General features: G+C 42.5%; 2 protein-coding genes and 1 long non-coding RNA gene across 6 annotated transcripts; 1 reads left to right on the forward strand and 2 right to left on the reverse strand.

Moving 5' to 3' along the window:
• The first annotated feature begins 756 nt into the window (after positions 1 to 756).
• On the forward strand, positions 757 to 11,655 carry LOC135616889 (uncharacterized). Of its 2 annotated transcripts, XR_010488530.1 has the most exons (7): positions 757 to 934; positions 997 to 1,099; positions 3,978 to 4,440; positions 4,554 to 4,715; positions 9,321 to 9,830; positions 9,948 to 10,045; positions 10,460 to 11,655. It is a non-coding gene; the product is annotated as an uncharacterized LOC135616889 (long non-coding RNA). The 2 variants fall into 2 exon arrangements; XR_010488529.1 differs by lacking the exons at positions 9,321 to 9,830; positions 9,948 to 10,045; positions 10,460 to 11,655 and having other exon boundaries at positions 4,554 to 5,710.
• Positions 5,107 to 8,564, reverse strand: LOC135616885 (bHLH transcription factor RHL1-like). Of its 2 annotated transcripts, none has more exons than XM_065116610.1 (7): positions 7,837 to 8,564; positions 7,676 to 7,747; positions 7,391 to 7,570; positions 7,041 to 7,106; positions 6,395 to 6,460; positions 5,981 to 6,049; positions 5,107 to 5,820 (listed from the first exon to the last, which is right to left on the reverse strand). In XM_065116610.1, the coding sequence occupies exons 1-7, from the start codon at positions 8,428 to 8,430 to the stop codon at positions 5,434 to 5,436; spliced, it is 1,434 nt and encodes a 477-aa protein (XP_064972682.1). In that variant the 5' UTR covers positions 8,431 to 8,564; the 3' UTR covers positions 5,107 to 5,433. The 2 variants fall into 2 exon arrangements, with proteins under 2 accessions (XP_064972682.1, XP_064972677.1); XM_065116605.1 differs by having other exon boundaries at positions 7,391 to 7,576; positions 7,837 to 8,563.
• Positions 11,656 to 13,758: 2,103 nt separating the features above from the next.
• LOC103977343 (ubiquitin carboxyl-terminal hydrolase 23) lies at positions 13,759 to 20,552 on the reverse strand. Of its 2 annotated transcripts, none has more exons than XM_009392837.3 (12): positions 20,133 to 20,552; positions 19,619 to 19,733; positions 19,405 to 19,515; positions 19,095 to 19,267; positions 18,109 to 18,435; positions 17,886 to 18,011; positions 16,965 to 17,342; positions 16,599 to 16,835; positions 16,363 to 16,506; positions 15,614 to 16,280; positions 15,409 to 15,502; positions 13,759 to 14,173 (listed from the first exon to the last, which is right to left on the reverse strand). In XM_009392837.3, exons 1-12 carry the CDS (start codon positions 20,421 to 20,423, stop codon positions 14,011 to 14,013), a joined length of 2,826 nt encoding a protein of 941 aa, XP_009391112.2. In that variant the 5' UTR covers positions 20,424 to 20,552; the 3' UTR covers positions 13,759 to 14,010. The 2 variants fall into 2 exon arrangements, with proteins under 2 accessions (XP_009391112.2, XP_064972705.1); XM_065116633.1 differs by lacking the exon at positions 13,759 to 14,173 and adding an exon at positions 14,284 to 14,520.
• Between the last annotated feature and the right edge of the window lie 1,033 nt (positions 20,553 to 21,585).

Raw genomic sequence — 21,585 nt, forward strand, 5'->3', positions numbered from 1 at the left:
TGCGCTATTTGCTCCACAACCCCATCCTCCAACTCTAATTTAGCATGATACCTTCACCATTTCCTTAATCACCCCATTTCAACGCTTTATGGTCGTCCACCAAGGATTTGTGAGCTTTTTTGCCTAAGATGCTACCTTGGACTTGAAGGGGAGACAATATGATTGAAATAAGAGCCAGAGGATAAAGATGTCATATGAAGGGGAGATAATATAATTTAGATCATAATAAGCCTACTGAGGGTAAACCTGCTACGGACTTACGTTAAAGACATTGCAATTAACGTCGAAAGAGTGACAAGCGACACAGGTGACCTAACATATGTGATAAGCTACGAGAAAATTGACATCATGGACGAACATGTCACAGGACCAACAAAGAAATGCTACATTTGACTCATAGTAGATCGTCACCCTTTCATTACTCAACATCTGGATCGATGTCGATGCATATGTTGTACAGTGTCGCTATGCTTCATTATATTCAACTTCTCCATTTACCTCACCTTTCGTCATTACTCTATCTCTTCCACGATAACCACTATCGGTCTACAACAACATCACTATTATCACTACCGAAAAGATATTGAAATTATCTTTCTACCCATCATTTTATGCTTTCGTCGATAATATCAACAACATTAAGATAAATAGAATTAGATATTTTATTTTTATAGTTATAAAAATTTTAATAAATTTTTGAACTCTCGATGGTGGGATGTTATAAAGGTTTAATGAGAAAAGTAGCCCGAGAAACCCCATTTTAACGAATGCGAATTGACCTTTCGTTGAATCCGGAATCACATTCCCTCACAAAATTGGGATGAAGAATTCGAGAGACGCTAAGAGAGCGGGATTCAAGATCGGAAACCCAGGCGAAACCTCCCAAGCTCACATCTGATTTCTCCCAATCGGAGCAGTACTTCGCTCCTTGGAGGTAATAGAACCCTCGATCTTGCTTTGGTTGGCTCGGATTCTGGTTCCCTAATGGTTTTCTAGGGTTTTGGTGAGATCCGGAGCCTGGAGCAATGACGTGCACGGAGGAGGAGGAGGAGGAGTTGGAGGACCCTCTGTCGTCGTCGGACTCTTTCGCCTAATCGATGTAACATCCGACTTCCTTTCTTCTACTTCCGCCCCTATATTGGTTGCACATATGCCATTATTCTAATCTTATTTTTGTCATCTGCCGTCAACGAAACCACTTGATAACATCTTTTATTCTGGTTAAATTCCTTTTGTCTTGTTAACGGTGTTGGTATAACATCTCTTTTCTTGGGTGCTGTGTAACGTGGTACGATCATTTGGTTGTCCTGTGATGAAATTACAGAATCTTTTTTAAGCCTTGACTGTATTCCATACCGATAGCTGAGCGCTGAGAGATTAATGTAAGGTTCTCCCTAGCTTTTAGGCCATCTGTGGAAATACCAGGTTTCTAAAACCCTATTTTGTTGGTTTATTTTAAGTTGTATTCTTGGCTTTTAATGCTCTGGTCAATGAAATTGTATGTTAATGTCAGTGGAGTTATATGTTTCTTTGTTTTATAACAAAGAAATATGGCTGGGTTTTAACTGTCATTGGATGTTGGTTTTTCTATCCCTTTTGAGTTGATTAGGGTATACATATTAGCAACTATTTACTAACTTTTGTGATAGCATGTAAGGGATACTTCCACTATAAATTTAATATAGAAAATTAATTTCTTTCTCTTGTCAACAGTTATTACTTGTATGCAATCAAGACTTAAAATTACACTTTGATCATACAATGCATCCTGCTAAACAGAGTAAGTATTGTACTCGAGAGACTTGTCGACTGTAGGTGGTGCTATGTCTGATTTCTAGTTAATGCTATTTTAGTAATTTCATAGGTATTTTGATAATTTTAGATTTGAGTCTTGACGTCTCTCCTAATTGTGTTAGGAATAATATCTTATTGGAAGGGGAAAGATTGAGGAATAGAGGATATCCTAGTTTGATTAGAAGTAAGAATTAAATATAAGTAAATAAAAAGGATGCATGATTAAATTATAATTAATAATTCTATGAAAGGTAAGACATCCTTCTAAATGCCCCATGACCTCTTTCCTCTCAACTCGTCAAAGAGAACTGAGACTGATAACAAAGAAGGTGATGCTAATAGCGGGAGAGAGGAGTAGAAGGCAATGGGCATCGCCTGCTCTACAGGGATCCTCCTCGTCTCTTTGTTACTATTTACTCCTCCATTTACCCACAGATGATCCTGATCTCCCCCTTGCTATTTAATAATCAGTCTTCTTTAGAGCAGTAGCATCACATAGAGATGTGAGCAATCCGTTCTTCGCCTTCGCCTCCTCCTCCACTTATCTTTCTATTGAATCAAATTGTCGTCAAGGTAAAGGCGACAAAGAAGAAACATGTTTAGTTTCTTACTTTGTTTCTTCTTCTTTTTTGATCTGCAATTATGAAACACGGCTTGGGGGAGACCTCTCCGACACACACTCACTTCCCTCTTTTGCTATTGGCCTTGCTTTCCTTGATGGCTTGAGAGGAGAGAGGTCATGGGATATTTATAGGGTAGATGTCTTGCCTCTCCTAGAATTCTTAATCCAAATCTAACTAAGAGCCCTTATTTATTTAGCTTTATTTAACTCTTACTCCTGATCCAATTAAGATATCCTCTAAGCCTCCACTTCCCCTTTAGTAAGAACGTAGGAGAGATACCAACAACAAAATCTAAAATTTCTAAAATGTCCTTGATCAAGTCTAAACCAAAATACAATTAGGAAATTCCTAAAATAAATCTAATTAGAAGACCGGGTATAACAAGTGGCTTCTCCATTCATCCACTTCAAGTTGCTCATCTTCAATGATTTGTCCTTTTTTCTTTGTTTCCTCTAATGCACATGCTCTTAATCAATCATGGACTTTCAGTTGCAGCAAACCAAAATGTTTTTGCTAAGAGTTCAACAATCACCAAGTAAGTCAATGTTACATGCACTTCATCCTACAATGAGATTGTTGGTTAGAAAGAAGTTTCTGGGACATTTTATTGAGGGTGTGAAAGTCATTACAGTGGCATCTTGTATCAGCAAAATTACATGAATAACAGGCTCGATTTAATGAAGGTTTGAAGATATTTATTTGTTACATGAAAGTTTTGTCCTGTTTTTTACATAAGAGTGAGTGATTTTTTTCCTTGTGAAATTGGTTTTCCAGAACCTTTTTCCTAATATATGGGAGTTGTTCCAGAAGACTATTGATGCTTTATGTTTAGATGTGTTTTGCATTTTTTCTGAGAACAATATAGCGAGGGCATCTCTCTGGCAATAGTAACGTAGTAATTGTCCATGTCATTAAAGTTTGATGTTCTTTATTTTTTCCATAAAAACAATGGCGATTTGGTTGCTATACTAATTCATGTCGGCTTGGTGGTCTGTGTTGTTTATTGGCACTCTGTTTGTTATAATTAAATGAATTTGTAAGTGTTGTAGACATATTTTTGTGTTCCATCCCCTCTTTACTCCCTTCTGTTTCAGTGACACTGTTCTATGTAATCCAGATGACTCCATTCTGTGATCACATAGATTTTTTATGTCTTAGCGTCAGCTATCATCATTTCCTTTTTGAATTTCTCTAAACATTAAACAACTTGAAGGTTCAGAGGGCTTTCTGATGAAAGTTCTTGCCAAGCAAAGCTCTGCAATGTTGCATTTAGCACAACGAAAGATATTTTTTCCTTGATATGCAGAATAAAGTATTGAGAAGTTTTCCAATAGATAACCATGAATCCCATTTGTGATGTCTTACTCAGATTGTAGAATATCATTATTGCCTTTATGATTTTGATCCTGATCTATACTCCATGCTTACTCTTTTTCAAGCATCGAAGGTTCCATTCAAATTTAAATGTGAAATTGTTGTGACACTGTTTTTGTATATGCTTAATTATCTTCTGAGAGAGAGAATACCATGTTCATTAAAAGCAAACGAAACTTCAATCAGCCAATGCAGGCAGCAAAGGATGGGCCCAAAAGTAAAACATATTGAAGAAACCCAAAAGATGGATAAAGAATCTAGGGACATGTTGAGCCTGTTGAAACAAGTGGTGAATCAAAGACAAACTGAAGCTTCAAGAAGTTGGTTTCATTAAAAGAAGCAGAAAGAAGCCGATTCAGGCCTCCATTGGCTGTCTCCGAAGCTTCACAATTAAGTCCATTGTTATTGTGCCATCACTAAGTTACTTCCAGTCTTCTATTCGCCAGAGTTCATTCCAAGGACTTAGTTACCATTGGCTTCTCCAATCTTTATAGTTTTTGACTCCAGTGTAATCTTTTACAGGTTGCGTGATTCGAGCCAGGAAAAGCGGAGATGATGAAGCTTTTGAGCCAACTTGGGACTGGATCTCTCTTCTTTCGACCTGAATTATTCGGTGCCAGTAATTGCAGTAAAGTATGAAGGAAAGCAGGTGCTTCGATTGGGCTTCCTTTTCATTTATATTGCTTATAAAACCTATGCCTGGAAAAGACTGAACACACAGCCGCACGCAAATGCCTCTTCCTCACCACTTGCCTTCTCCAGCCGTGCCAGAATATTAGTCCCCCCTGCAAAACGACAGAAGCTAGAGAAGAAAAAGACGGAGGAGGAGGCTCGGCGTGCAGACGGGGACAGGCCCACTCCCTGTCGTAACAGTGGTAGTCGGCTACACATCTTCTTCTCACAGATGTACATCGTCATCATCAGGTATGCATCTCCATCACCGTCTTCGTCGCTGTTACTCATAAAAATAGTTAATCGATCAAGTCATTGACCACCCCTTGATTGGTACGCCATCATCCCTTCGACATACCAAAACAAAATTTCGCAGCTCCATTTCAATCATCCCCCAATAATAATGTCACCTATACGGATCCCATTCCTATAAACATTTGCTGTACCGGTCCTTACTCAACCCCCACTACCACAACTTTTCCCTTCCTGGATCATTATTTTATCGTTCTGTGTCATCCAAAAACTTTAGTCATCATCATCATTCACTGCTTTAACTCTGACCAAACATACTGATAGCAATATAAGATGATACATCCATCAATCGCTTTACCTACACCGCCAGCAAAAGACGACAAGCTACCGATTGACATCAAACACAGAGAGGATAGGCTATGATATTAGGAAAGAGAAAAAGTTGGCAAGTTGATACAAATAGAGAAGAGGAAAGTAGGAAAAGCTGAAGAGAGAGAGAGAGAGAGATACTTTGTGGCGACACACTATCGTCCCAAAGTCCAAAGACCAAGATACGGATGTCAAAGTCCAACTCAGGTCCTCCCATTTCCACAACCGACAATTCTTTTTTTTTTTTTTTTTGCTTGCTTGCTTGACGTCTCGTCGTCGTCGTTAGCAAAGTCGATCCTCTTTTGCTCCTCTTCTTTTCTTCGTTCCATTCCTTTCCTCTACCACGGGATCAGGCTTTGGAGACGGTGACGGCCTCCTTGGCGGCTTCGGCGGCGCCATTGGCGATGGCGGACTGCGCCGTAAGAGCGGACACGCCGGGGGAGGCAGGTGCGTCGCCGGAGGGATTGGGAGGGTGAGGACCGCCCGGGAGGATGCCGTGGCCGAGGTGACAGGCGCCGGCGGAAGAGAGGGAGGAGGAAAGGGGCCGAGGAGGGCAGGCGGTGGCGGTGGAGATGGCGGACGCGAGGGAGATGGGCATGAGGCAGAGGCCCTTCCCCTGGAGGTACTGCATCGCCGACCCCATGTCCTCCTCCATCAGCTTTGCCACTTGGTGCTCCGTCACCGTCAGGGTGTCGCCGCTGCTGTTTGCTCCGCCACTTCCCGCCCCGCTCTGTCCCTGTTCAATTCTCCCACCATTAATTCATCTTCTTAAATATATAATAATGGATAAAGAGAATAGAAGATAACGAGGGGAAGTGGTTGCTCGGGACGAAGCGAGAAGAGGGACATGGTGCTGCGGGCGTTTGGGAGAGAGAGAGAGAGAGTAAAACTACTACCTCCGAGGACATATCGGCCACGAGTGGTGCCACTGCCGCAGCCCCGCCTAACCTGCTCATGCTCAGAACCTGCTTGCCAAAAATAAACAGCATCACCATCACCATCACCAAACACTATGCATCGTATCAAATCCACCACAATATTCTGCTGCCATTGTCAACAGAATCCAATGGTGGGATCACATGGGCTAACTCGCGTTCGTGCGCCGCGCAAGAGAGCCATCGGATGCGCTCCGTTAACCACGTGATCCCATTTCCTAATGTCCTCACGTGATGTTATCCACCTCAGTTACACGAAGGGGGTGACGCACATCACGTGAGCCCCCGGGAAGTATAGTTTCTAGGGCAAATAATAGATTATCTCATCTACATCAGCATGCAGGGACCAATAGAAACCAGAGAAGGAGAGCTTGCCTTGACTTGGAGCTGGAGGAACTTGACGTAGTCGATGATCTCATCCAGCATCGATGCCTTGTCCGTCTGCAAGCCAAATCCACCGTCAATAGCAAGAAAGAAAGAAAGAAAGAGCAGCAGCCACCGTGTTTGCTTGAGGTCTATCATGGCGTGGAGGACACGGCGCTGTTGGTCTTCCACACTCGAAGTTCAAGTAGGATGCACTAAAACCCCTGGTTCCAGGATTCCCCGCGTTTCCCTTCTCTTTGGCTCGCTGCTGCTCCATTCCGCCATAAGGTAGGTCCCCCCGACTTAACGAACAATCCCTGTTTACTTCATTAAATTCTTCCTGCAGCAACCTGCAATCCATGGCGTGGACCACGTACTTCTACTAGTTGCTGATAGCTTCCCTTCACGAACTCCAAAGACCAGGCGTCGGATGCACAAATACACTTACCCATGTCTATGTCCCATTGAATAATACATACAGTAAGACAAATATCATGTCCCCGTCCTCACCATCCTCACCGTCTATCTAATAGATGCGCAAATCTAGAAGCAGCATTGGAAGCTTCAATTCGACTACGTAGATACTTAGCAGGTTTAATGAACTGTTGCTTGTGTCAACTTGGAAGAGAGGAGAAAAAGATGGGAGAAGACAAAAGACCTTGTTAGCGTTGGGCACCAACTCCTGCAGAGCTTTCATCCTGTCCGCGATTCTTTCCCTGCGAAGCTGCGAACAGAAACAAAGAATAATGGCCGGGGGCAAGCAAACAAACATAATGGAAACAGAGCAGAAGCTGCAGCACAACAAAGGACACGGAAGCTGCGGTGCGCAGCAAAATCTAAATCAAGTAGTAATTCCCACCACACCAATTGAGTGACAGTGAGAGTGAAGCATCGATGGGGCCGCATAGGTTTCTGTGTCGTTTAAGGCTATTTATTTCTCGACTCTTTTTGCTGGGGTGAGAGAAATCCAGAAAGCAACCATTTCCTTTCCTGTTTACTATTGCTTACCCTTTCGGCGATGCTGTGGGGGTCGGTGGCTTGGCCTCTCCGAGCCCTCACCTTCTGCCTCGGCGGCCCCGTGCCACCGCCTGCGGACGCTGAGGCCGACGCCGACGCTGATGCAGCTTGCCCCACTCCCCCCGTCGCTGCCGCTGCTGTAAAGTTCTGGCTCGGCATCGACGCGCCGCCCTGGTGCTGGTTTGGACGTCGATCAGTGGAAGATGTCACCCAAAACATAGAAAGAAAGGCTTTTTTTTAGCTGAGAGTGTTTCAAGATTGAGTGTTTTATGAAACCTGGGGATGACCGAAAGCCGATTGACCGCGCTGCAGCGGTCCTCCGAGTCCATTGAAAAGTCCCTCGCCGCCCTTTCATCACAGGATCGAGTTTTTTTAACTCAGCTGTAGTATATTTGAAGTAGGGAAGATAAAGAAACAGGAGAATTACGGAAACGTACGGTGGGGTTGAGGGATTTGAAGGGGGCGTCGACGTCGTAACCACCGGTCCCGAGCGTCAGCGGCAGCGAAAGAAGCCCGGAGTCGCCGGACGCCACCGGCGATCGCCCCAACGACGGGAGAAGCATCTGCTGCTGGCTCTGGTGGTCGAGATGGACCATCATCGCCTTCCCGTTCGGCGAACTCCCGCCGCTGATCTGGTGCCGCCTGAGCCGGTTGGCGAGCAGCGACGACTCGTCGTACGGCGGGTACCGCATCCCCTCCGCCGCGGCAGCGGACGGCTCCTCCGGAGACGTTTCGCCGGCGAGGCCGGCGCCGAAGATCCTCTGTCCGGCCTCCGGAGGGTCCCAGGGGGTCTTGAGGTTCCCGAGCTCGGCCCAGGAGGATGGCAGACTGGAGAGCATCTGGTCGAGGAAGTCGTCGTGTCCGGAGGCGCCGTCGTCGAACGACGCCTGCGGGCCAGAGTTCGGGATCTGCCGGCCGCCGTGGCCGTTCTGCAGCTCCCTGAGGGCGATCTGGGCGACTGCCGCGGAGTGGGAGATGCCGCCGTTCATGGACCCCGCCATGCCCTGCATCTCTCTACTGCTTGGCTGCATCCCTTCTTCCGCCGAAAGGTTTATGGTCAGGCCTAGGGCGTGGGAAGGGGAGCGAAAAGTTCTCCCTTTTCCTTTCCAACAGAGAGATGGCGAAGGAGAGGGAAGAGACGAGTGAGCTGATGAGGGAAATGGCCAGTTCGTGCCGCCTCGCATTTATAATGTCACAACCGTAATTAATTCATTAGTCACTTAAAACAGAAACTGGGTTAAGAATAGTCAAACGTGCATACCTATCTCATGATTCGCCTGGGAAGATCGATCCGTCATAGAAGACCAATCGGCGGTCAGGTACAACACTGAGTAACGTTTCAGGGTGTGAAAAAAAACCGCAGGGGATTAGGGTTCCTTCTGTTTCCTTGGGCCGTCGCAGACACGAGGAAGGCAGACAGATCACATACGTCAGATCACGACATCGTCCCGGTTCTGACGGAGCGGACGGCGCAGATTCCACCAAGCGAACCCGAGTGGCGGCCAGGACAGCGTGTGGGTGTCGTGTCGTGCACGTATGCGATTCGTTAACGGGCCGGATCCATTGGGCTAAGCCAACAAAATCAAAGATCCGATCTGAACGAGTCGAGGTCAATGTCGATGAACAATTAATGTCACGAATCAAAATGTTTTCTTTTAAGCTCATCGATTAGGACTAAAATTTCCAGTACATCTCATCAACAAGAGGCATGCAGCTATCATTCTTCAATGTTATTGCTTACATGTCTTCTTCTTCACATACTTAGTGATCATAGCATCTAAATATAAGAGTTCATTGATGACAATTTATTATGTTAAGTGCAGTTGATTCATTCAATACAACTCAGGTTTTGTTCTCTATATATAATAACTCAAGTTCTTATTGTGCTTTAAGAGATGACTCTTAAATCATTCTCTAGCAGGAGAAGAGAGGCATTTAATACCGGAGGAGAGGGATCATATATTATTAAGAGGAACCTATCATTGGCACCAGAGTAGTAATATTATATTTACCGAGCAAAAAAGTCAAGGGGAGGAGGTAATAAACCCCTCACTAAGCATTCACCTTTTCTTTTCTTCTTTTCAACCAAGATGTGGTCAATCATGCAAGTGTGATGGTGAGGAGGGTGCAGAGCTTAAAGGTGGTGGAAATGCCTGCACCAGCAGAAGCAGAAGAGTGTGTGTGTGTGTGTGTGTGTGGTTGATCCATCCTTCACTCAGAGCCATCACATCTCCAGAGTCAAAAAAGGAAGGAAGGAAGGAAGGAAGAGAGCGTGGCATTGTGAAAGCAGTAAAGAAATGAAGCACTAGAGAAGATGCCGCAAGAGTGGGAGTAAGCCATTAATAGCAGGGAAGTGGAGCCGCACGAAATGCTCATCAATTAACATCCAGCTTCATCCTCTCGCATCCTCAACCAGACGCACGGCATTGTTGTAAGCTCCATCAATGCCGCTTTAATGGAGATGATTCCTTGACTTGTTGCTTACATTGATGTCATGCTCTCCTCTCTATTCTTTTAATCTTCGTCTCCTCATGGTCTCGTCTTGCAGAGAGGCTTCTCCATGGCAGACCACCGGAGCAATCGAACTGGAGTTCTCTCCACCACATGCCTCCATAAATCCTACCTCGAGACGTCGTCATCCTCAAAGTGAGTTCATAAATGCTCGAGCATCTTGTGCATAAAATAATTGGTGCGACGAGCATGCATCATGCATCCTCGAGTCCTTCAAGGCTTGAGCTCTCCACCTCCTGCGTTCATCATATGATCTTTGACTTTTGGACTCTCTCATCAATGGCCATTACAACCGCAGTAATGATCTTTAGCATGTTTCCATTACAAGTTCACTACCATGCATCATGATTCAATAGTTTGATGTTATCATCTTTAGAAATGACAGCTGCTCCTCACACAACCTTCCTTTCCACACCATACCCAATTCATCATCAAGTGCAGAGAGGTCTTTGCTTGATGCTTCTATACCTTACCATGTCTAGTGTTTCATGGTTGTAATTTATCTTGTCAGTTCTTCCATTATAGTCCATCTTATTTATATCTTGGCAGCACAAGTAGTTCCTCATAAAATGACACTGAGGAATAGAAGCCATCAAATGGAATTAGTAGCAGATTGAAATGATCCAAACAGAGTGAGCCGAAGCAGCAGCTTCGACAAACACATCCAGAAGCTTTAACCCTACACATGGCTGCAAAACCTGACTCCTGGAAATTGAAGACAAGTTGACCAAGCAAGTCTCTCACTCAAACACACACATCAAACGAGAACTCATCATCTGTGCAGCAATGGCTGCCTGAACTCACCTGTGAACTGCTTCGCTCTTATGCTGTGAGACCAACCTCGCAGTGTCCCTCCACCAGCAGACCTCGCTCTCTTTCTCGCGCAGCTGTCTCTCCGCACACTCCAACGCAGACTCCAGCTCTGCAATCCTCTCCCGCTGCCTTGTTTCCAGGAGCTCATGCAGCCTTCTCTCCAGCTCACGAGCAGAAACCCCACGGTAATTGCCACCGTCTTCTTCATGGACTTGCGTTACCTCTCCGTCGTCTTCGCCAATGTGAGAATTGCCAGTGCAGTTGAAGGAAGACTCCAACTCCGCAATACCTTCTTGCTGCCTCGCCTGCACGAGTTGATTAAGCTTTCTCGTCAGCTCATGCGCAGAAACTCCACATTGAATGCCGCCGCTGCCGCTGCCTCCTTCGTACGCCTCCCTGAAGCTTCCATGAAAGGTCTCAGGCGCATCAGCGCTCTCAGCAGCCAACTGCAATTAGTGTAGGCGAAGTGCATGTACTTGTAAGGAAGCTGACGGTGCCCAAATCTACAAAGCAAACATGTCGCGTATACCACACATTTCGATCCACATTACCATGCGATGTGGCGGCAGCGATGAAAGCTTGCGTCCCACGGCGCATTGCAGACGTTGTAGTTCGACTTCCATCTCCGCTTCCATTTGGTGCATGCTGAGGCGTGCTGTGTTCCTCGTGAATGTAGCACATGTCGACCGTGTCTCAGCTTCGGGTTCCATATAACTGTTTGATGCAGAGGAGGCGACATTGTTGGACTCTGCTCGGTGGGAAGAGACGCCTTTGTTGTGCATCTCATCCTTGATGTCTTTGAGTAGAATCTCCATTTGGACTCTCAGTTGCTCCATCTTGTTGATTTCGGTGGCACTCCTCGTTAGGAGGAACACCAGACCTACTCCCATTCCCAGATTCAAAGAGACTGCATCACTCTGCTTTCCTGCAAATGGATAGACGTAACAGAGTTATCTGATGTGAAACAGAGAACCAGAAGAAGCAGTAGCAATCTAGAGAAGCGATTCCAGTACGAGAACGAAGGATTCTCCTGGAACCTGCATCAATGGCGAGATTGCTCTCGCCGGAAGCAATACCCTTTCCTTCCATAGAAGCAGCCATCGCCGGTTCCTCCACCTTCGCCTCCTCCTCCTCTTCCTCCGTCATTCTCTTCTCTTTTGTTCTCCGGCGGTTAGAAGAGGATATTGGAAACCGCACCCGGAAACCGGATCCTTCGCCGCCGCCGCCGCGAGTTGGTGACGTCCGATGGAGTGAGAGGAGAAACCGGGAGATGAGGCTCCGGGGAGAATAAGCAGTGGGAGTGGCGGCGGAAGCAGAGGAGGGAGGTAGGCACAGGAAAAGCTCCCGCCTTTTTACTCCCCTTTCGCTCTCCTCCTCGCCCTCATTGCTTTCCTGGAGGCAATCGACTATTCTCGTCTCCTCCGCCGCCTCCTCTTCCTTCCTCCGACTCCTTCCCTCTTCGTTCAACGCCACACAGAAACAGAGCACCTTCCCCTGTTTCCGCGAACAGGCCATCTTCCGATAGAATCTATCGAACTAGCGAAAAGTCACGACTTGGACGCGATACGTCCGATTCCGACATTTATAAGGCGTGGATTGGTGGCGGGAAGAAATCGAACATGGTTTGAGGAGGGAGAGAGAGAGAGGGAGAGGGAGAGGGAGAGGGAGAGGGAGGGAGGGACCCCGTTGGCCAGCGATTTCCCCTCATGCTTCCCGTGAAACAATTCAGCTAGCTGCCACTTACCCTCACCCGAAGGCTAGCAAAACACAGGGAATCCAGGAAACCGAATCTAACACTAGATTTAGCTCACATTGTCCACGTTAATCTTAAGCAGCTCAGCTCTCTTCCAGTCGTAGATGGAGATTAAGAGGACAACAAACACTACTGAATTGGGAAGCAATAGTCGCTGTTTGTTAAGAACGATAAGCTGAGAAATCAAACACGAAGCGCTTTAAGTCGGATGCAATTCGGAGGTTAACAGAGCATTGCCGTACTTTGCCTAATTCGACCATATTGTGTTCTTGCAAGAATTCAAACACGTCGATGTCTGTCGGCGGCGACGAGCAACATTCAAAATTCAAGTTTCGCGATGGGATCGCGGCATGGAGACGATGCGACAGCCGACGTAGCGGGAACAGAGCAGGCAACAATGGAGGATGAGAGAGAGGTGTAGGGCGATTAGGAAGTAAGCTGGCAGGGAAGATTCACAGGCAAGGCGTGAGGGATTGAATGGGAAGCAATAAGTGCTGATGCTGAAGGAGGAGTAAATGCCCGCAGCTCGATGACGGCTGCCAATTATTGGACGACTCCTCTTGCAACAGCGATCGACTTTTATGATGCTGTCTTCTGCCTGCAGATTTGATGCGGGAATCAAAAGGAAGTCGGAATGGCAGCTAAAAGATTGCTATCTGAACGATTTGAATTGGAGGATGCGAGGTTGTGAATCGATCGAAGAGTGATCGTCTTCCTGTGAGATAGAACTGCATGTTCTGAGACTTGAGGTCTGTTGAGAGCCACAGTTAACGTGAAACAAGTAAAATCCCAACATTAGTATCACCAAACTTAACGTGAATAACCAAATATTATAAGAAGTCTATACAACAACGATAAAGTCGTAAATCACTCACAACGACGACGACGACGACGATAACAAAAAAAAAATCATAAATCTTCAATTACTTGGATTCGGATACATGAATCTTTTATTTTTCACTAATTTTTAAAATATTTTTATGAATTAAAATATTTGAATTTTTATTTATAATTGTTAATAAAATCTTTAGATATTTTAATTAAATAAAAAATAAAAGAAATAATTACATTAAATGAAAATTTTACCACTAATATTAATAGTTTTGCATCTCTTAACTATTTGTCTATATGTAGCATCTACGGGTGATAATGATCCTCATCAACAATACCTATTTATTTACAAATAAGATAAAAATTTCTCTCTCCTATATTTTTTTCATGCACTAATTTAAATTTTTCCTTCTTACTAAGAAAATAAATCCCACCATAGTAAATGATCACGTGAAAGAAATCCTGCCTTTTTAAGTTTTCAACATCATCAAATTACTCACAGGCTTTGAGAACAAAAGCATTTAGGCCCTTTTTGACGAAATTACTCGCAAATAATGAAAAAATAGTCTCTTTGGTTGTTTGTATATATATATATATATATATATATATATATATATATATATATATATATATATATATATATATATATACAACAACATTACCTTGAGATACAACAATAACGAATTCATCATCTTCTTCACCATCATATCCTGAAGGGTTGATTCCCAAATCTTGTTTCGTCTGGTTTTGAGTTGGACTTCTTCCATGCTTTAAGATTGGCAGTCTCTTGGAATAGATTTGATCCAGCGAAAGATGGTTGGCATTTCCGCAACTTCTTCCGCTTGCCTTGGTCGTATTCCTCGTCCCTAAAATAATTTGTGAAACTAAATCAGGAAAAAGAAATAAAAGAAAGAGCAGCATGAGAAGATTTCACAATAATTTATATAAGACCATTTATGTATTAAGTTACTAACATAAAATTTTATTTATTTATTTATTACATTTCGAAGTGGCTGCTGAAGAATGCATGCAAGAGTATAAAAGGTCAAAGCCTATCTGCAACTGTTGACAGGACAAACAGTTGGGATAAATTGTGGGCATATGGATGTATCTCAAACAAAGAAGAACAGAGAGTAGACCTCTTCCAAGCAAACTGGGCATGGCAGCCGGATAGCTTATCAAGAGTGCCCTCAGCAAGTCTAGTCACATTACTCTGCAGGAATTTGTACAGTGAATATGTTTCTATCTATCAAACCAAGAAGACTGTTTTTGACATCAGATTTACACCTAATCATTATAGCCTTGAAGAAAAAGATGAAAGACACCGGTTACAAGTTATGAAGGTATCTTTTTTGTCATTCTTTTTGTGGTGTCAGTTGCTAATCGTCTGATTCATGAACAACAAGATCCGATTCTTAATTATTACCAACGCCGTTCTTATTCACAAGAGGGCTATGAAATTCCAAATTTTATTAGCCAACAACAGACAAAGCAAAAGAAAACAGTGATGAAGCATGTGGATTCAAGGACATCAGCATCACGCTGAAACATTAAAGCAGCAACTTCCAAGAAAAAACAGTTAATTGTATATCACCTTAGCTTAGGTTATTTCAAGGCCGCTATTTCTGATACCACACATTTAAAACACTCTAAACATATTAGCCATCCTGAAAGATCCTATAACAAAGACATTTAAGATTAACCAAATTTTCTTTGAGGGCTTGGTTTATGTGGAACAGTATCATTTCTCTTTTTATGGTTATTTCAATGTTAAATGCTTTTCTATGTTCTCTCCCATTTTCAATCCATGTTGTTCCCTTTCTCCTGCTTAAACCTAAAAAAATCTCCAAGCCTGTCTCACCATGGAAACCAGAAAACTAAACGGCATGACTCATTCCATTCTGGTGTTTTTTTCGTCACTCAATTAAAGCAACCCACACGGATTAATTCTAGATATTCTTTTTCAATGAATGAAGTCACAACCTAACCATAGAACTAAATAAACAATATACTTTTACTTCTACAGCTCTTGGACAATGAAAGTAGAACTAAGTCTGTCAGTCATCATAATTGTCATCCGAATCAAGGTGAAGAACATTACCATTCATCGAGTACATAACCAATACTGGTACTTCTTGAGCTTTCCGGTCCATTTAATTCCAATTTAGGTAATTCTGTATCATCCCACCTTGGAACTGCATGCCAAAAAGAAACTTCTAATTAACAAGCCATATTATTTAGAAAGAATGAACAGTAGTTTGATGACCAAAAGAAAAACAGAACCAAACCCTGATGCAGATACCAACCAGTTGTTTCTTTCAAACCCCCCATCATCAGTTTCAAAAAATCATGCCGAGGTAGAAGTTTATCATCTGCATCAATGACTCTTGAGCTCAACACTTTCTCTGCAGTATCCAAGCAAGTTCTCGGTAACTGATTAGGGTCAAGTACTGCATTCTTAATACTGTTGAGCTCCTCTCCACCAGCAACATTAAGTGATTCACCATTCGAGTACTTCCTCCACTTCACATTTTTGGCATTATCAGCTTTGATCAATCCAGAACAGGAGTGTTCTAAATGAGAATGTTTATGTACAGAAACATTTTCTGTGGCCTCAGAAGTTGATGCACCATGACTATCTAGGATGATATTATTATCTTTTGGTGAATTTTTTGAACTTAAATGGGGTTTTTTCCTTTTCTTGAATTTATTAATCAGACGCAGGTTTAAAGAAGAGAGAAACAGATGATTCCGACCAAAATGGAGGCCCACTTGTGGATATTTTGCAAGCTTCTTTGGCTTCAGCCCCATTTGTTTATCTATTTTGCCTTCTCCACACGCTTCCTCCTGAAGAAAGCTGCTTGGTGTACCTAGTCCCTTTGATATATCAACCAAGATGGGCTTCCCCTGCTCAGTAATATTTTCCTTACAGGATTGCAGGTTCAATGAGCACCTCTCATTGTGACATGTGGTCTGAACAGGGAAATAGGAAAGCGTGTTTATATTGAAGCAACAAAAAACTGGATGCTGAAAAGCACAAGAAAAACTATTATACCGCATTTGCTTCCTTCCTAATAAATCCATTTGTATGACTAGATTGGCTCAAAAGCCTAGTTTTTCCATTTTCTTCATGTATGTAGCTTACTTTCTTGCAAAGCACATCATTTTTCTTCAAAATTGCATTTGCAGCATCACCACTCTGAGATAGGAAAATGTAACAAAATGTCAAGCAAAGTGCAGTTGCAGTCAACCAGCATCCAACATCAAATGATTAAACATTTCTAAGGTTACCTTAGCAGCATCTCTTTCCTTGATAAGTTTGATTTCATTCTTCTGAGACTCAGGGTCAGGAGAGCCAGAGTTATTTGGCTGAGCAACAAGGACACCAGACTTGACCACTCCGTTACTGCCACCAGAACGATGACACTTTTCACTATCAGATCGACCACTTTGAGAAATAAAAGGGGCATCATTTTCACAAGAAGCCTTCGAGATAGCTTTTTCCACCACTGAATCTTTATTCACCTCCTGCAAAATGGTTCCAACAGGAGGTCTTATTGGGCTTTTTGAATGAATTACTGATGTCGATATTATCTGCTGTATTCCTTTTGGTAAGAAATTTCCATCTGATTGCAAAAAATAATTTTTTCTTATTACCTGGCTATTATTATGCAATTCTGGAACCTCACTTAGAGCATTGTTATCATTCTTTCGCAAGGTAGAAGCTGCTTGATGTAAAGGGTTAGGCGAGGAGGCGTCCACCAATCCAGAGTGAATATTAGTGGCATCAGTTCTGGTTTTGACAGAGATAGATTCAGAAGTGCTTAGTTTTCTCTCTGTTGCACTAATCTGAGCTGCTCCATTTGAGACCAAGGATGATGATTCAGGAATCAATTTCTTTCCAATGGCACTGGCAGAAATGTTATCTTTGCAGACTGTATTAATTGATCCCTTAGGTGTAGAGCCTCTATCACGGACATAAAATAGCATATAGGCTTTCTGCACCAAGACAATCTTTTCACTTACCTGGCGAACCTGCAGATGAGCGTCTGAAAGAATGATGAAAGGATCTCATTCACTAAAGATATAAGCACATTCAAAGTGAGCTTTCATCAAAAATTAATAAGAAAATCTGCAAAATCTATGCTGGTTGATTTTTTTCATTCAATTGATGTTTTCTTTTATTGTTCTGTCTGGTATCCTTTCTATTTAAGTGCACTAAATATGTTTCTAATTCCTTACTGAGAAAGAAACAAATCTTTCCTGCTCTCATGTCCCCAAAACTAAACAAACAAAAGATCTTCCTTCTTGTCTTTTTCCTTCCATGTTGCTTGTTTGCTTTTCTTGTGGTATTCTACATACAATCCATGTGCACGAGAAGGTAAGGCCAACCACTATCTAAAAGTTTTTTTCCATCAGAAGGGATATTAAAAGATTCTATTTTAAATCTGTATCTACATTTTAAAATATAATCATAAGAATATATTAAATGAAAATCAAATGTTCCGAGATTATCACTCTTTAGGGAATTGCATATACATAAAGTTGAAATAACCGGAAGTGGTAAATAAACTAAACCTGGTTATCATCAAGAGAATGCCACATTCCACTGGAGGTGCGAACATAACAATAGTAATGTCCAGAGTGAGTACTCCAACCTGCATGCACCAGTACACCATAAAGGGTGTATTTTAGATCTCCCCCCTGCAAAGATCAATATTAGATGAATAATCAGATTTAAAGATGAAACCATTTGCATATTTTAAATGAAGGGATCACTTTATAAAAAGTATATACAAACATGTTGATCGCTGACGAAAGGTTTCAGGTCAAGAGTGGGTTCAAAGGTCACTTTTTTGTCAATCTTCTGACCAGGAACATGAGAACCAAAACGCTTGAGGTGGATAGTGAGAACATATGGGGCCTTGTGAATGGTAAGTTGCTTAAGGGCCCTAACTTTTTCTTTGCAGCGTTGGCACTGGTACTGCCTCTGTCCTCCGTCTAATTGCTCCACTGCAGTGAAATGTGCAAGAGCCTTCCGCAAAGAGTCAGCCTTGACAATTTCAAGGCTCAAGTCTAAGAAGGGATCAAATTTACTGGAAGAATAGGAACATTGCATGCATTTGACCTGCAACACAGCATGCATGACCTTGGTTACATGCATATATTTCCATAATTCAAAGAAAACGAGAAAGAAAGCAATAAGAAGTTGACTTTGTTATAAACATTAGAGAAAGAAGGTGACATTTAAGCAAATATGAGGAAGAAAGGGTCTAAATGAATTAACAAAATATAAAGAGTGTGTGTCGATGTATCAATTAGTTTTACACTATCAAGATCAGTTAATTCTGGTCAAGTCTCCACTGGCTCTGTGGTTTCATTTGTGCATTTGGGAAGAAGAAACAAAATAGTTTAATGATTTGTCCAGTAAGGAGATTTTCCTAAAAGCTCAGCTTTTAGAAAAGATCAACATCAGGCTCGTGCAACAATTCATGGACCAACATCACCCCATGGTCTCAAAGCATGCTTTGTTCAATTCCTCAAGAAGTTTTCCTTAATGAACATTGATAGATGAGATTTCAATAATGTTCACAGAATGTTATCTGTCCCGGGAATTGATAGGTATTGGCTTGGAAGTCAATCCTTTGCTACCAGATTTGTTTGCTTAGACAAATTATTCCTTTAGGAAGAGGTATTTCCTTAACCCCTTATGTCCTTTGTTTGATACTCCCATAATAAGAGTCGCTATAGATTGTAAACTCATCAACATGAGATCCACAAAGTTACCTGGCTCCTGAGACGGCCGCCAAATATCTTGTGCACCAAACTTCTCTCATAAGCACTAGGGGACTCACTTGGGACTCCAGAGGGTAAACAACATTTGTGCATTGACTCGAGCAGGTTAACCATGTACTCATGTGCATCTTCCTGTCTGGAATTGCGAAAATTACGTGATATGCCTGTTTACATGGTTAAGGTTTGTCCAACCTTGGTCACCCAGGTCACAGAGGAGCAAGTTTTAACCTAATTTGAAATTTTCTTATTAGATAAAAAGTTTCAGTATTGAGATGGCATAAATGTATGCATAAAAGGATACAACGCAAGTTCTTGACAAGGTGAGAAGGTGACAATATTTTTCCACTCGACTGTAAAGCTGTGATGACATGATTCTGAAGAGCGCACATCGCACAAAATCCAGTTGTATGGCCTGCAGACAAGAATTAGGAAATTTTTAGTATATATTTGTTTCAAAAACACTAGCAAGAAACCCGATATATACAAGATGAGAAAGAGGGAAAAGAAGAACTCACAAGAAGATTTATGCTTCCCGCTTTGTAAATAAGCAGCAAAAGGCTCAGTGTATGTCAGGCATTGGATGACCGAATTGAGAAAACAACTGTTGCCGAGATTCGCCAGACCAGCACCCTGCAAGACAATTAATTTTAAATTACTCGCCCAATAAAATTGAAACATAAAATGTTAGATTGCTGAAAGGGTTAACAAGATAGAATATGGAAAGGAAGATTTGGGTAAGCCATTTTGAACTTGAACTAAACTAATACCTTAAATGATCACAGCAAAAATGTCTAAGGAGGTAAAATTTGCAACCTTTTATATATAAACTTAAGCAAATAGAACCAAATCAGGTAATACAAAACTCATCATTGACAATTCGAATTACTCCTTCACAGAACGTGTCCAAAGTCTCAATCTCCAAAAGACTCCTCCCAGCAATACGTATATGCAGATGAAGATTATACATCGAGATTTTCCTTTTATAAAATAATGGAATCTTCAATCAAAACGCAATGGAACACGACTTACTATTCTCCGGAAGGTGATCCGAAAGCTAAGCTCAGGATCCAAACCGTGCTCGTAAAATCTACCCTCGCCCGATCGCGACGACACGGCCGCGGCTGCGCTCACCCCGGGCCTATCGGGACCCGAGCTGGGGTTTAGGGTTTCGAGGCGGAAATCCCCATCGGGGCTGGAGAAGGAAGAATACGGCTTCCGCGCGCGATGAAACTCGATCCTCCTCTGGAACAACGCCTCAACCTGAGAAACGGAACCGGAGGCACCCTCCGGCTTATTAGCCACCGACGATCCCGCCGACATCTTGAGCTCAAGCGGGGCGGGAGCGCTTAGGCTTTTAGCCCAGGATCGTGGAAATTGGGCAATACGGTCGCGAGACGACAGACGAGAGGGATGGTTTCGGCGCCGCTTCGCCGCCGTCTCTCCTACGGCCTCTCCAATCCCTGGCGGGCCGTGGCGTTGGCGTTATAAACCCCTGGAAGGATCCAACGGTTGGGGTGGCGTTGTCAGCCGAAACAGAGATCCAGACCGTTGGTTTCCACGAAGCGCATTCGGATTCGGATTCAGGCTGTCGCCGGGTGGGGCCCGTTCCTTCAGCCACGGGAACGCTGGTGATTGGTCCACGTGGGGATGCTTTGTTGCATGGGCTATTTTCCATATACACCCCTTTTCATTCCACTATTTTCATATGCATTTACACACATTTGCTCAACAGTCCAAACTATTTTTCATATGTACCCCTTACCAGACTAGTATTTGCATGTAGGATCATATTAATAAGCGTATACATCTCAATGTTACTTAGTTACGTGTATAACCTTCTTCAAATAGCAAGTATTTATTCTTATACGTCTTTAAAATTCACATCTACCGCTGATCAATTTCCTCGATCATCTCCGACCGTTCGTTGTAGACAATTCGGTGAAGACACTGAAAGATTGCGGAAATGTAAGAGAAAAGGTTAGCCACATGATGCATTAATCATGTGGAAATAATTTTGAACCGAGTAAAATGAATTAAAGTGCATAATAAATCATATAATTTTGCATGAAGGATTGACAAGGGAGGAGGGTTTTATAAATAAAAAAACCGTAGGCGTAGAGATCATCCGATGATAGACCAAAAATAAGGGAGATCATGGTTCCTATAAATTAGCTAGTCCATGAGTCCATAAGCACAAGATTAAGAGATCTATCAAAATATGTAATAATAATAATAATATTGAGTTGGGATGCAATAAATTAAAATATCTGAAGTTCCCAAGGGCATCGTCCAAAGAATTGACAGAGTTGATGTCACATCTCACACTTTAAAAAATATTATTATTTTATTATTTATAATTTATAAAAAAATTATTTTGAATTCAAATATTTTATATTTACAGCGCTAAATATTTTTTAACTAAAAAAATATTCACATCTAAAAAGTATAGTCCACTCAAATCTCAAATCTATTACAAAATAAC

Source organism: Musa acuminata, chromosome BXJ1-3 (assembly GCF_036884655.1).
Source record: "Musa acuminata AAA Group cultivar baxijiao chromosome BXJ1-3, Cavendish_Baxijiao_AAA, whole genome shotgun sequence".
Classification (NCBI taxonomy): Eukaryota; Viridiplantae; Streptophyta; class Magnoliopsida; order Zingiberales; family Musaceae; genus Musa; species Musa acuminata.